The following is an 11634-nucleotide window of genomic DNA, read 5'->3' as shown; positions in this document are numbered from 1 at the left end:
GTGGCGTGGGGTCGCCGCCGTACAGGAGAGGGGCGGGACTTCCTGTCCCGCGCGGGCAGAACTTCCGGAGGAGCAGGAAGACCCTTTCCCTTTCAGTGTCAAGAGATTCCCGATCGCACAGTGGGGTGGCGAGGTCTAGGACGATCACGGTGACTCCAGGGCGTCTGGTCCACTACCTGTGCTTGGCGCCATGGTGAGTCCTTCTGTGGGGGCTGGAGTAACAACTGGGGAGGAAGGGCCGGGAGGTCAGTCCAGTGAAGGGAGCCTGTCCAGTTCCGAGCTGAGGATGAATGGGGCGGGAGCAGGGGGGTGAGCCGCAGGGCAGGATCCAACACCTGCCTTAGAGAGCCGGAAGCGCCTGGGACCCTGGGGAAGCAACAGCTGAACATCGAGTTACATCCTGCCCAACCTCGAGTTACATCCAGGAGTGCGGTGTAGGTATCCAAAATGTTCGTGTCCCATTCACAGTGTTCGGCGCGTGGTCCCAGAGTTGACCTTGCTCCGTTGGTCGTCTCTGATGGTCCCAGAGTTGAGCTTGTGTGATAATCGATCATCTCCTCTTCCCCCTTAGCTGCAGGGCGGTGGCCCAAAACTTCAGATCTTAGAAATGCCTTTAGCCTGTCCAGGATAAACACCTGTCACTTACTTAAAGAAACCGCAAGGTCAGTTTGTCTTTCAAACTCAGCCCTTTTGGAATTAGAAAGGGTGTCAAATAAAAAATCTGGACTCAGTAAAGAAATACTTTATTTGGAAGGAATATTGCAAGGGCATGGGGGTAAGGCTATTACAATAGGGAGAGTGCCCTGACAATAAAAGTTCTGCAAGAGTCCGAAAGGTTAGGCAAAAGGGTTTTTTCAAGGCTAAAAAGAACTAGGTGTGGAGAAGTTAGATGAAAGGGTAGTATGGTCTGATAGATAAAAGATTGTTTTACTCTCGAATCAGCCTATCCTGTAAAGGATCTGTTAAGGAATTGTATGTTGTTTCAGACTGAGAGTGGGCCAAGTTTAGGGACTTGGGTGAAAAGGATCTTAACCAGAAGTTGGGTAACAAACATTTTATTCCAATTGATGTACAGGGACAAGCAGTTCAGCTAGTCATGTATGAAGCAAAGAATGAATATGCAGGTTTGTGTCTGGCCTTGTCATAGATAAACAAGAGGGTCATCCGTGAGCTTTACCCAAGTCCTATGGGGACCAGTGGTTTTTTGCAGTAAGCCTTTTCCAGAACACAAAAGGAGTGGGAATGGGGAAATTTCCTATTTAGGTTGTTTTCCAGGATCACAGGGGTCTGGTAAAATTCAATATTATCAGTTACTTGAGTATATTAAAAGATTTCAAATCCTCATCTAGAGGTGTTTCTTGAAATCTAGCTTTAGTTTGCCATGCTTTTTCAGAACCAAATATTGACATTGTTCAGCTATTGTGTGTAATGATTGACTTTTGAATAACCTTTAGAAACTTAACTGAATGTGAAACAAAAGAACCTTCAAATAATGTGATTCTTGGTGAACTCTACTGTGCTATGACTACTAACCTCTCACTCTTGGGCACTGTGTCTGTGTGTGTTTGTGTTAACCTCAGTGAATAATAGTGTTATTTTTTCCTTTAGTATCAATGAAATTAAACAGATAGGGAACTGTAAAACCAGAGGGAACCAAAGATAGTCCAGCACCCCATCCCTAATACCAGTTTTACAGAAGTAGAGAATCTGAGGTTTAGAAATAGGTAGTGACTTACCTAAACTAAGAACAGTTGACATAGTCTGGATTAAAACTCAGATCTCCACTTCTTAAATTTAAGCTGTTTTTGACTCCTTGGTCTTAAAAGGTTAAGATGCAATGTAATTAATTAAAATCCTTGAATTCATAATAATCACAGAGAAACTGAATGTGGACTTATTTCCAGTATTCTGAAATACTAGAATTCTGAAATACTAGAATTCTGAAGTAGAAACCCTATTTTTTTTAAAAAGTGGTTTTGTTTTAAGCTAAGGTAAACAAACTCATGCTGTATCTCAAAATGCCACTTAAGAGAATGTCACCTGGAGAATGTCACCAGGGGTCAGGTAGTTGACATTCTCCATTCTGGTATTGCTTACATTTCTCAATTAATTTACTTAACTCCAGTTTAACTTTCCCACTATGAAATTGATAACGTCTGTATATGTAAGTGCAGTCAGCGCTTGGAATCCTTCAGTAGAAAGGGTTTAGCCATTAAATGAAGTTAATAAAGGTTGAATTTATTTAGGACTCAGCTTGGTTAAATTGAAAACTTTTGCATTCCTTTGCCTAATGATATAATGAAAATGATGCAATATTTGAATTCAGAAGCTCCAGGTTCTGCCCATTATTATGTGAATTTGGCAAAATTACATAATTTTGTAATATGTAATAGCAGTTACATAAAAGCCTGTTTTCCTCTTAGATAAGAGAAATGGGACTTAATGAGAATTAAAACACCTAACTTGTATTCATGATTCTGTGACTTCACTCAGGACTTTTTTCAGAATAAGTACATTTTTTAAAAATTTAATTGTTTTTCAAGTACAGTTTTCTGTCTTTTACTCCCATCTCAGCCAACCCCCCCCCCGTGCTCCCCACCTCCCTCCCATTTCCACCCCCCTTAGTTGTTGTCCATGTGTCCTTTGTACTAGTTCCTCTAAATCCCTCCCCTTTCCCCCCGAAATTCCCTCCCCTCTCCCCTCTGGTCGCTGTCCCCCTGTTCTCTATTTCAGTGTCTTTGTTTTTATTTTGCTTGCTTGTTTAGCTTCCTGTTAAAGGTGAGATCATTTGGTATTTGTCTTTCAACACCTGCTTATTTCACTCAGCATAATGCTTTCCAGTTCTATCCATGCTGTTGCAAAGGGTAGGAGCTCCTTCTTTCTGCTGCATAGAATTCCATTGTGTATATGTACCATAATTTTTTGATCCATTCATTTACTGAGGGGCACCTAGGTTGCTTCCAACTCTTGGCTATTGTAAATTGCACTGCTATGAACATTGGTATGCATAGGTTCTTTTGGATTGGTGTTTTAGGGTTCTTAGGATATAATCCCAGCAGTGGAATTGCTGGCTCAAAAGACAGTTCCATTTTTAGTTTTCTAGGAAATTCCATACTGTTTTCCATAGTGGTTGTATGAGTCTGCAATCCCATCAACAGTGAACTAGGGTCCCCTTTTCCCCACAATCTCTCCAACATTTGTTGTTTGTTGCTTTGTTTATGAAAAGAAAGCAACACCGGTATAAAGTGGTATCTCATTGTGGTTTTAATTTGCATCTCTCTGATAGCTAGCAATATTGAGCATATTTTCATGTGTCTCTGGATCCTCTGTATGTCCTTGGCGAAGTGTCTGTTCAAGTCCTTTGCCCATTTTTTAATTGGGTTCGTTGTCTTTTTAGAGTGAAGTCGTGTGAGCTCTTTGTATATTTTGGAGGTTAAACCTTTGTCTGAGGTATCATTGGCAAATATGTTTCCCCATACAGTTGGTTGTCTTTTTATTTTAATACGTTTTTTTTTTTTTAGCCACGCAGAAGCTTTTAATTTTCATGAGATCCCATTTGTTTATTCTTTCCTTTATATTCCTTGCTCTAGGGGACATATCAGTAAAAATGTTGCTGCGTGAAATACCTGAGAATTTCCTGCCAATGTTCTCCTCTAGGACTTTAATGGTGTCACGGCTTATATTTAAGTCTTTTATCCACCTTGAGTTTATTTTGCTGTATGGCGTAAGTCGGTGCTCAAGCTTCATTTTTTGCATGTAGCTGTCCAGTTCTCTTCAACCATTTGTTGGTTGAAGATACTCCATTTTATGTTACTGTCCTCTTTGTCAAATATTAATTGACTGTAGAGAGTTGGGTTTATTTCTGGGCTCTCTGCTCTGTTCCATTGGTCTATGTGCCTGTTTTTATTCCAGTACCAGGCTGTTTTGATTACAGTGGCCTTTTAATACAGTTTCATATCAGGTATTGTGATCCCTCCTACTTTGTTCTTCTTTCTCAAAATCGCAGCTGCTATTCGGGGTCATTTATGGTTCCATATAAATTTTTGAAGTGTTTGTTCTATGTCTGTGAAATATGCCACTTTAATAGGTATTGCATTGAATCTGTAAGTTCCTTTGGGTAGTATGGACATTTTGATGATGTTAATTCTTTCAATCCATAAACATGGTATATGTTTCCATTTGTTTGTGTCTTCTTTGATTTCTTTCTTCAGTGTTGTATAGTTTTCTGCATATAGGTCTCTTACCTCCTTGGTTAGGTTTATTCCCAGATATTTTATTTTTGTTTTTGCTATATCTAATGGGATTTTTTTCTTGATTTCTGCCTCTGCTGATTCATTATTACTAACAAAAATGCCTTTGATTTCTGGATATTGACTTTGTAACGCGTTGTTTTGCCAAATTCATTTATTAGTTCGAGCAGTTTTTTGGTAGAGTCTATAGGACTTTCCATATACACTTTCATGTCATCTGCAAACAATGATAGTTTTGTTTCCTCCTCTCTGATTTGGATGCCTTTTATTTCCTTTTGTTGTCTGATCGCTGTGGCTAAAACTTCCAATACTATATTGAATAGAAGTGGTGAAAGTGGGCAACCTTGTCTTGTTCCTGATCTTAGTGGAAAAGCTTTTAGTTTTTGCCCATTGAGTATGATGTTGGCTGTAGGTCTCTCACATACAGCCTTCATCATATTGAGGAATGCTCCCTCTATTCCCACTTTCCTGAGTGTCTTTATCATAATTGGGTGTCATACTTATCAAAAGCTTTTCCACATCTATAGATATGATCATGTGGTTTTTGTCTTTGCTTTTGTTTATGTGATGTATTACATTTACTGATTTACGACTATTGAACCATCCTTGCATCCCTGGGATGAATCCCTCTTGGTCATGGCATATGATCTTTTGGATGTGTTGTTGGATGCAATTTGCCAATATTTTGTTGAGGATTTTTAGCATCTATGTTCATCAGCGATATTGGCCTGAAGTTTCCTTTCTTTGTTGTGTCTCTATCTGGTTTTGGAATTAGAATGATGTTGGCGTCATAAGAAGAGTTTGGGGGTTTTTCCATCATTTTTGATTTTTTGGAATAGTCTGTGAAGAATAGGGGTTAGCTCTTCCTTAAATGCTTTGTAGAATTCTGTGAAACCATCTGGTCCAGGGCTTTTGTGTGATGGGAGTTTTTTGATGACTGCTTCAACTTCATCTGCTGTTATTGGTCTGTTCAGGCTTTCTACTTCTTCGCTGAGTTTTGGGAGATTTTATTTTTCTAGAAATTTGTCCATTTCACCTAGGTTTGCAACTTTCTTGGCATATAGTTCTTCATAGTAATTCCTTACAATCCCTTCTATTTCTCTGGTATCAGTTGTAATCTCTCCTCTTTCATTTCTGATTGCGTTTATTTGGGTCCTCTCTCTTCTTTTCTTGTGAGCCTACTTAAAGGTTTGTCTATTTTGTTTATCTTTTCAAAAAAACAGCTCCTGGATTCATTGATCCTTAGAATTGTGCTTTTAGTCTCTGTCATTTAATTCTGCTCTTATCTTGGCTATTTCCTTCCTTCTACTTGCTCTGGGCTGTCTTTGTTGTTGTTCCTCGAGTTCTTGCAGGCATCGGGTTAGGTTGTTTGTTTGAAATGTTTCTATCTTTTTTAGGTAAGCCTGTATTGCTATGAACTTCCCTCTCAGGATTGCCTTGGCTGTGTCCCATAAGGTTTGGGTTGTTGTGAGTTCATTTTCATTTGTTTCCCGAAACATTTTGATTTCTTCCCTAATTTCAGTCTTGACCCATTCGTTGTTTAATAGCATACCATTCAGTCTCCATGATTTTGGGTGTTTTGGGTTTTTTCCTTTGGGGTTGGTTTCCAATTTCAGTCCCTTGTGGTCAGAGAAAATGATTGGTATGATTCAATTTTCTTGAATTTGTTGAGGCTTGTTGTGTGTCCTATCATGTGGTCTATCTTTGAAAATGTTCCATGTGCATTTGAAAAGAATGTGTATTTAGCTTCTTTGGGATGAAGGGCTCTCTCTATATATATATCAGTTAAATGCATTTCATCTAGGGTGTTGTTTAATGCCGCAATATCTTTGTTGGTATTTTGTTTGGAAGATCTGTCCATTTTTGACAGTGGGGTGTTAAAATCCCTACTATAATTGTGTTGCTGTCAATATCTTCTTGAAGTCCTCTAAGATTTTCTTTATATATTTGAGTGCTCCTATGTTGGGTGCATATATATTTACAATGTTAATGTCTTCTTGTTGGATTATTTCCTTGAGTATTATGAAGTGATCTTCTGGGTCTCTCTTTATGGCCCTTTTTTTGAAGTCTATTTTGTCTGATATGAGAATTGCTACCCCGACTTTTTTTCTTGTCTGTTTGCTTGGAAAATTTGTTTCCATCCTTTCACTTTTAGTCTGTGGTGGTCTTTTGTCCTCAGGTGGTTCTCTTGTAGGCAGCATATGTGTGGGTCAAGCTTTCTTATCCGTTCAGCTATTCTATATCTTTTGATTGGAGTATTTAATCCATTTTCATTTAAGGTTATTGATAGGTGCTTATTCATTGCCCTTTTTGTACCTGAGTTCCTCTCTGTCTCTCTTTTCCTTCCTTTCCTTAAAGCTGTCCTTTTAGTATTTCTTGTAGAGCTGGTTTGGTGGAGGCATTTTCTTTTAGACTTCTTTTGTCTTGGAAGCTCTTTATTTGGCCTTCTATCTTGATTGAGAGCCTTGCTGGGTAAAGTAGCCTTGGTTGTAGGCCTCTGGTTCTCATTACTTGGAATATTTCTTGCCATTCTCTTCTTGCCTGAAGTGTTTCCATTGAGAAGTCAGTGGCCAACCTTAATGGGGCTCCCTTGTGTGTTACTTCCTTTTTCTCCCTTGCTGCCTTTAAGATTCTCTCTTTGTCTTGGAATTTTGCCATTTTAATGATGATGTATCTTGAAGCAGGCCTCTTTGGGTTCCTCTTGATTGGAACTCTCTGTGATTCCTGGATTTGTGTGACTTTTTCTCTCCAAAAGGGAAATTAGGGAAATTTTCCATCATTACTCTTTCAAATAGGTTTTCTATCTCTTGTTGTTCTTCTCCTTCTGGTATTCCTGTTATTCGGATATTACTATGTTTCATATTGTTTTGTATTTCTTTTAATCCGTCTTCATTCTTTCTGAGCCCCTTTTTCTTGCTCTTTTTGGGAGTTTTTTTTTTCTATGTTGTCCTCCAACACGCTGATTCGATCTTCTGCTTCATTGATCCTGCTTTTGATTCCTTCTACTGTGTTCTTCAGTTCAGAAATTGTATTCTTCATTCCTCTTGGCCTTTGCTGATAGTTTCTATTTCCTTTTTTCATGTTGATATAGATTGCACTGAGCTCATTTTAGCTCCCCTGTAGTTTCTTGTAGCTCATTGTGAGCTCTTTGAATTTCCTGATAACCAGTGCTTTGAATTCAATATCTGATAGTTGATTTGCCTCTATTTCATCTAACATTCTTTCTGAGGCTTCCTTCTTTTCTTTCATTTGGGGATTGTTGCTTTGTCTTCCCATTGTATGTGAGACTCTTCTTGTTAGCCTCAACTTCTTGAGTTGATCTGTTCTGACTCCCTGGGTTTATGGTGTGAACTTCTGTGGTAGAATACCTGTGAAATTCAGTGGTGCAGTCTCCTTCAGGTATCTTGATGTTCTCTGCTTCCACCTACTCCTTTTGTGTGTGTGTGTGTGATCAGTTGGATGGCTAGGCAAAATGGTTTATGACAGCAGAAGAGTATTTTATGATATTTACAGTCACAGCTGGTAGACAAGAGATAGAAGATCTTTAGGCTGTATATATAGTGTTAACTGTAATCTTCAATCCAACTTGCCACTTTTAAGAAAGGATGGACAAAAGAAAAGTCTCTTGTTGGGGAGGGAAGGCTTGTGAGTTGAATCTAGAAAGCAGTGAGGTTGTGGGCAGTCAGATTTTGAGGCAAGGTGAGAGTAAAGAATAGTAAATAGGTTTAGCATTTGAGCAAATAGAGTTAATCACTCCAGTAATAGAATTCAGGAACCTGTAAAGTGGGCTAAGATCCAGGAGATGTGTTGTGAAGTATTTACAGTTGTATAGAATAGCTATTATTTACAATAATATTAGAGCAACAATCATATGACAGACTTTATGTGATCTCTCTGAATAGGGGGTATAAAGCTTCAGGTAGTGTGCTAAAGGAAAACAAGTGGCATGAAGTATAGAAAATTAGCAATACACTGTGGAGGAAAGAACAGGGAAAACCTGTAAAATAATACAATATAACCAGCCAAGACTAAGAAGCCTATACAGAAAGAGGAGGAATACAAAGATACTATTAAAATATCAAAGAAGTGAGAATAATGAAAAAAAATACAAATACGCAGCATTGTGGCTTCTCTGCTCCAGCAAAGTGAAATTTCTCTCTCTGTCTCTACTGTTGAGATGCCCCATCTTTGGGTCCAACTCTGGTCTTTTTGCAGTTCCCAGTTGTTTGTGTCTCTTGTGGATAAAAGAAAATAAAGCAACAACAACAAAAAATAAACAAAAGGCTGGAGAAGGGAGGAAAGAGCGATAAGTTTGGGCAGAAAGGAAGAAGGACTAAAACAGGAATAAAGAAAGGAGAGGAACAAAGTATTGAAAGATAAAGCAATAGTAAAATTTAAAAAATACAAGATTACTGGAAAGAAATGTTACTAAAAAACCCCCAAAACCTCCCCTTGTTGGTTTCATACTGTTCAAACCGTTTTTTCTGGTTGCATAGAGGGGCTGGGGTGTTATTCTGTGGGCTGGGGTGCAGGTATGCGCACCAGCCAGGCTGCAAGACGGGTGCGGGTGCCCATGCACCCGCCAGGCTGCTTGGGTCCCCAGGGATCTGGCACGGTCCTTCCCAGTCCTGTGGCAGGACTCAAATGCTTCCGCCGCTCCTCTGGATGGCTGCCAGGCTGGGTGGGAAGCAAGGCTAGCTGCCATCGCAGGAGAACACCTCAGTTCGCTTACCAATAAAAACTTCTCCAGAAACCCCGCCTCTTAGCCCAGCCCAATCCCCAGCCAGACTGGTGACGACAATGCCCGGGCTGGTGGACTGGCGGCCTGGCGATCACGGAGTCTGCAGTTGAACACGGCCCTTTGTCCTTGTTACCGTCTCTGTAAACTCAAGCAGACAGGTCTCTGCCCAGTGTTGCCCAGCTTTGCTTCGATGGGGAGGGAGGGAGCTGATGACTGGCGCTGGCGCTGGTCGCCTACCAAGGCCCCGGGGTGCCTGGGCTCCTGTGGCAGATGCCTCCAGCGCTGCTCCCAGACTGATACCTCTGGACCCCGACCGTGGCAGCAGCATGGGGGCTGCCTGGCCTTGGGTGCTGGCCCCTGCCGCCACTCTTGTCTTTATTCAAGTCCCCGAGACCCCACTGACCTGCCGCTGTCTGGTCCTTCAGCGTCCATCACAACCTCTGGTCTCATATTTTCGTAAATGCTGGGGAACTGTTGGTTGATTGCGCCGTTCCTCAGCAGATCTGCCAGGATTTTCTCCCATGTGTACAGGAACTGGAATACGCTCTGTCCTACTCTGTCGCCATCTTTCCAGCCTCCCCCAGAATAAGTACATCTTTTTGATTAAATAAGATTTAATCTGATTTCCACGTATTTTTCTGTGTTAATTTCTCAAGTTTGGTTTCTTTTATCATCTTTTCATTTTTTATATATCATACAGGTAATACTTGGAATCTCTCCGTGTTCAGCCAAGTATTTCATTACTGTCTTAAATACTATGAAATGGAAAACAAGGCCTTGGAACACCTTGATTTGATTTTTGTTTTAATAGGTGTAAACTCATTCTCTTCTCTTATTCTCTAATGCAGTATGTGGATCAAAATGCAGTCAATGCCTGTGCATGTATGTAATAACGTTTTCCTTTTGTGAGCAAGTGACCACAGGATTCTGATCCAGACTAAAAATCCTATGTATTCACTAGAGGAATAAAATTGTATGTTTTATTGTTTTTCTTTTCGAAACTTTCAGTCCAACTTTAATCAGATAGGTCTTTTCACCATTTAGGCTGGTTTGGGGGACAAAAGTAGATTTAGAGCTAGCTCTTGGAATTGAAGGTATCTCCTGGCTTATTTTACCTGTTTAAAGCCCTGTGGTAACTTTTATTGCTGGGACTGAGCTATGGTCTGTTGGGGGAAAAGGTTATAACCTCTGCTTTAAAATTTATGAAAAAGTTCTTGGGACGTGAAAAGGGGTGTTGGGAAGGGAATGTGGTAAATGTTATAAGGGAAGTACACGTAATGTGCTCAGAGAACACAGAAGAAAGAAATTCTAACTGTGGAGAGGGGGTCATGGTGGTAGGTGACTTCAGCTGAGTTTTGAAAAGTGGGTTAGGACACTAGTTCTCAAATTTGAATTTGCTTAGGATTCACCTATAATCCTTGATTAAAAAGGCTTATCTGGGACCCATTATTGGAGGGGGAAGTTTCAGAATCTTCTTTTTAATGAGTTTTACAGTTGCCGGTAAGTCTGAAACTGATGGTCCTTAAACCACACTTTGAGAGAGCTGTAATGCAGACATTAGTGACTTTGATGGAGATTTTGGTGGTTTTTGTGCTTAGTGATATTCAGAGATGTTCAGTTTGTTGATGTGGTGAACTACTTCAATTGATTTTTGAATGTTGAATTAGTCTCTTATACCTGGAATAAATCCCACTTAGTTGTGGTATATAATTGTTTTGATATGTTTTTTGTATTTGATTTCCTAGTATTTTGTTTAGGATTTTCTGCATTTATTGAAAGATGATGTTCTGTAATTTTATTTTTCATATTATTATGTATTTGCCTCGTAGAATTGGTTAGTAAGTATTCCCTTTGCCTCTATTCTCTGAAAGAAATTATAGAGAGTTGGTATAATTTCTTCCTTAAATGTTTGGTAAAATTCACCAGTGAACCCCTCTGGTGGGTTCACTGGTGAATTTTGGGAAGGTTATTAATTATTGCCTTTGGGAAGGCATTCTGTTGGAAAGGGTATTAATTATTGATTCAATTTCTTTAATAGATGCAGACCTATTCAGATTGCCTATTTCTTGTATCACTATTGTCAAGTTGTGTCTTTCAAAGAACTGGTCTGTTTTACCTAAGTTATAAAATTTGTGGGCATAGAGTTGTTCATAGTGATCCTTTATGAGCTTGTTAATGGCCCTGTGAACTGTGATGCCAGTCTTTCATTTCTGATGTAGTCATTTCCGTCATTTCTTTTTATCTTAATTATTCTGCCTATAGACTTACTGATTTTACCGATCCTTTCAAATAACCAGCTTTTGGTTTTATTAATTATTTTCAGTTGAGTTCCTATTTCCAATTTCATTGAATTCTGCTCTAAGAATTAAGAGATTAATTATTTTTTATAACTAATAATTAATTAATTAATTAATTCTAAGATATTTTTCTTCTGCTTGCTTTTGATTTAATTTGCTCTTTCTAGCTCCCTAAGGTGGAACCTTAGGTGATTGATTCTGAATATTTTCTAATATACTTGTATTCATTCACTATTATAAATTTTCCTCTGAGCACTGCTTTTGCTGCACCCCATAAATTTTGATAAATTTTGTCTTTATTTTCATTTAGTTCAAATTATTTTTAATTTCTCTCAAGATTTCTTCT

The 11634-nt window shown here is 39.2% G+C and overlaps 1 protein-coding gene across 5 annotated transcripts in view; it reads left to right on the top strand.

Moving 5' to 3' along the window:
• Window positions 1–29: 29 nt before the first annotated feature.
• The window catches only part of TMEM161B (transmembrane protein 161B), an 85209-nt gene continuing 73604 nt past the window's right edge, over window positions 30–11634 (top strand). For 4 of the 5 annotated variants that reach the window (XM_037032024.1, XM_037032030.1, XM_037032028.1 and 1 more), the window contains exon 1: window positions 30–193. In XM_037032024.1, the coding sequence (XP_036887919.1) occupies window positions 191–193 (3 nt within the window). In that variant the 5' untranslated portion in view covers window positions 30–190. Of the gene's footprint in view, window positions 194–577; window positions 663–11634 lie in introns of all 5 variants that reach the window. The other variant, XM_037032025.1, reaches the window with a different exon arrangement.

This window comes from Sturnira hondurensis, unplaced genomic scaffold (genome assembly GCF_014824575.4).
Source record: "Sturnira hondurensis isolate 20B ecotype Veracruz unplaced genomic scaffold, ASM1482457v3 Scaffold0021354, whole genome shotgun sequence".
NCBI lineage: Eukaryota > Metazoa > Chordata > Mammalia > Chiroptera > Phyllostomidae > Sturnira > Sturnira hondurensis.
The sequence above is the reverse complement of the archived record's forward strand: the minus strand, read 5'-3'. Positions and strand labels throughout refer to the sequence as shown.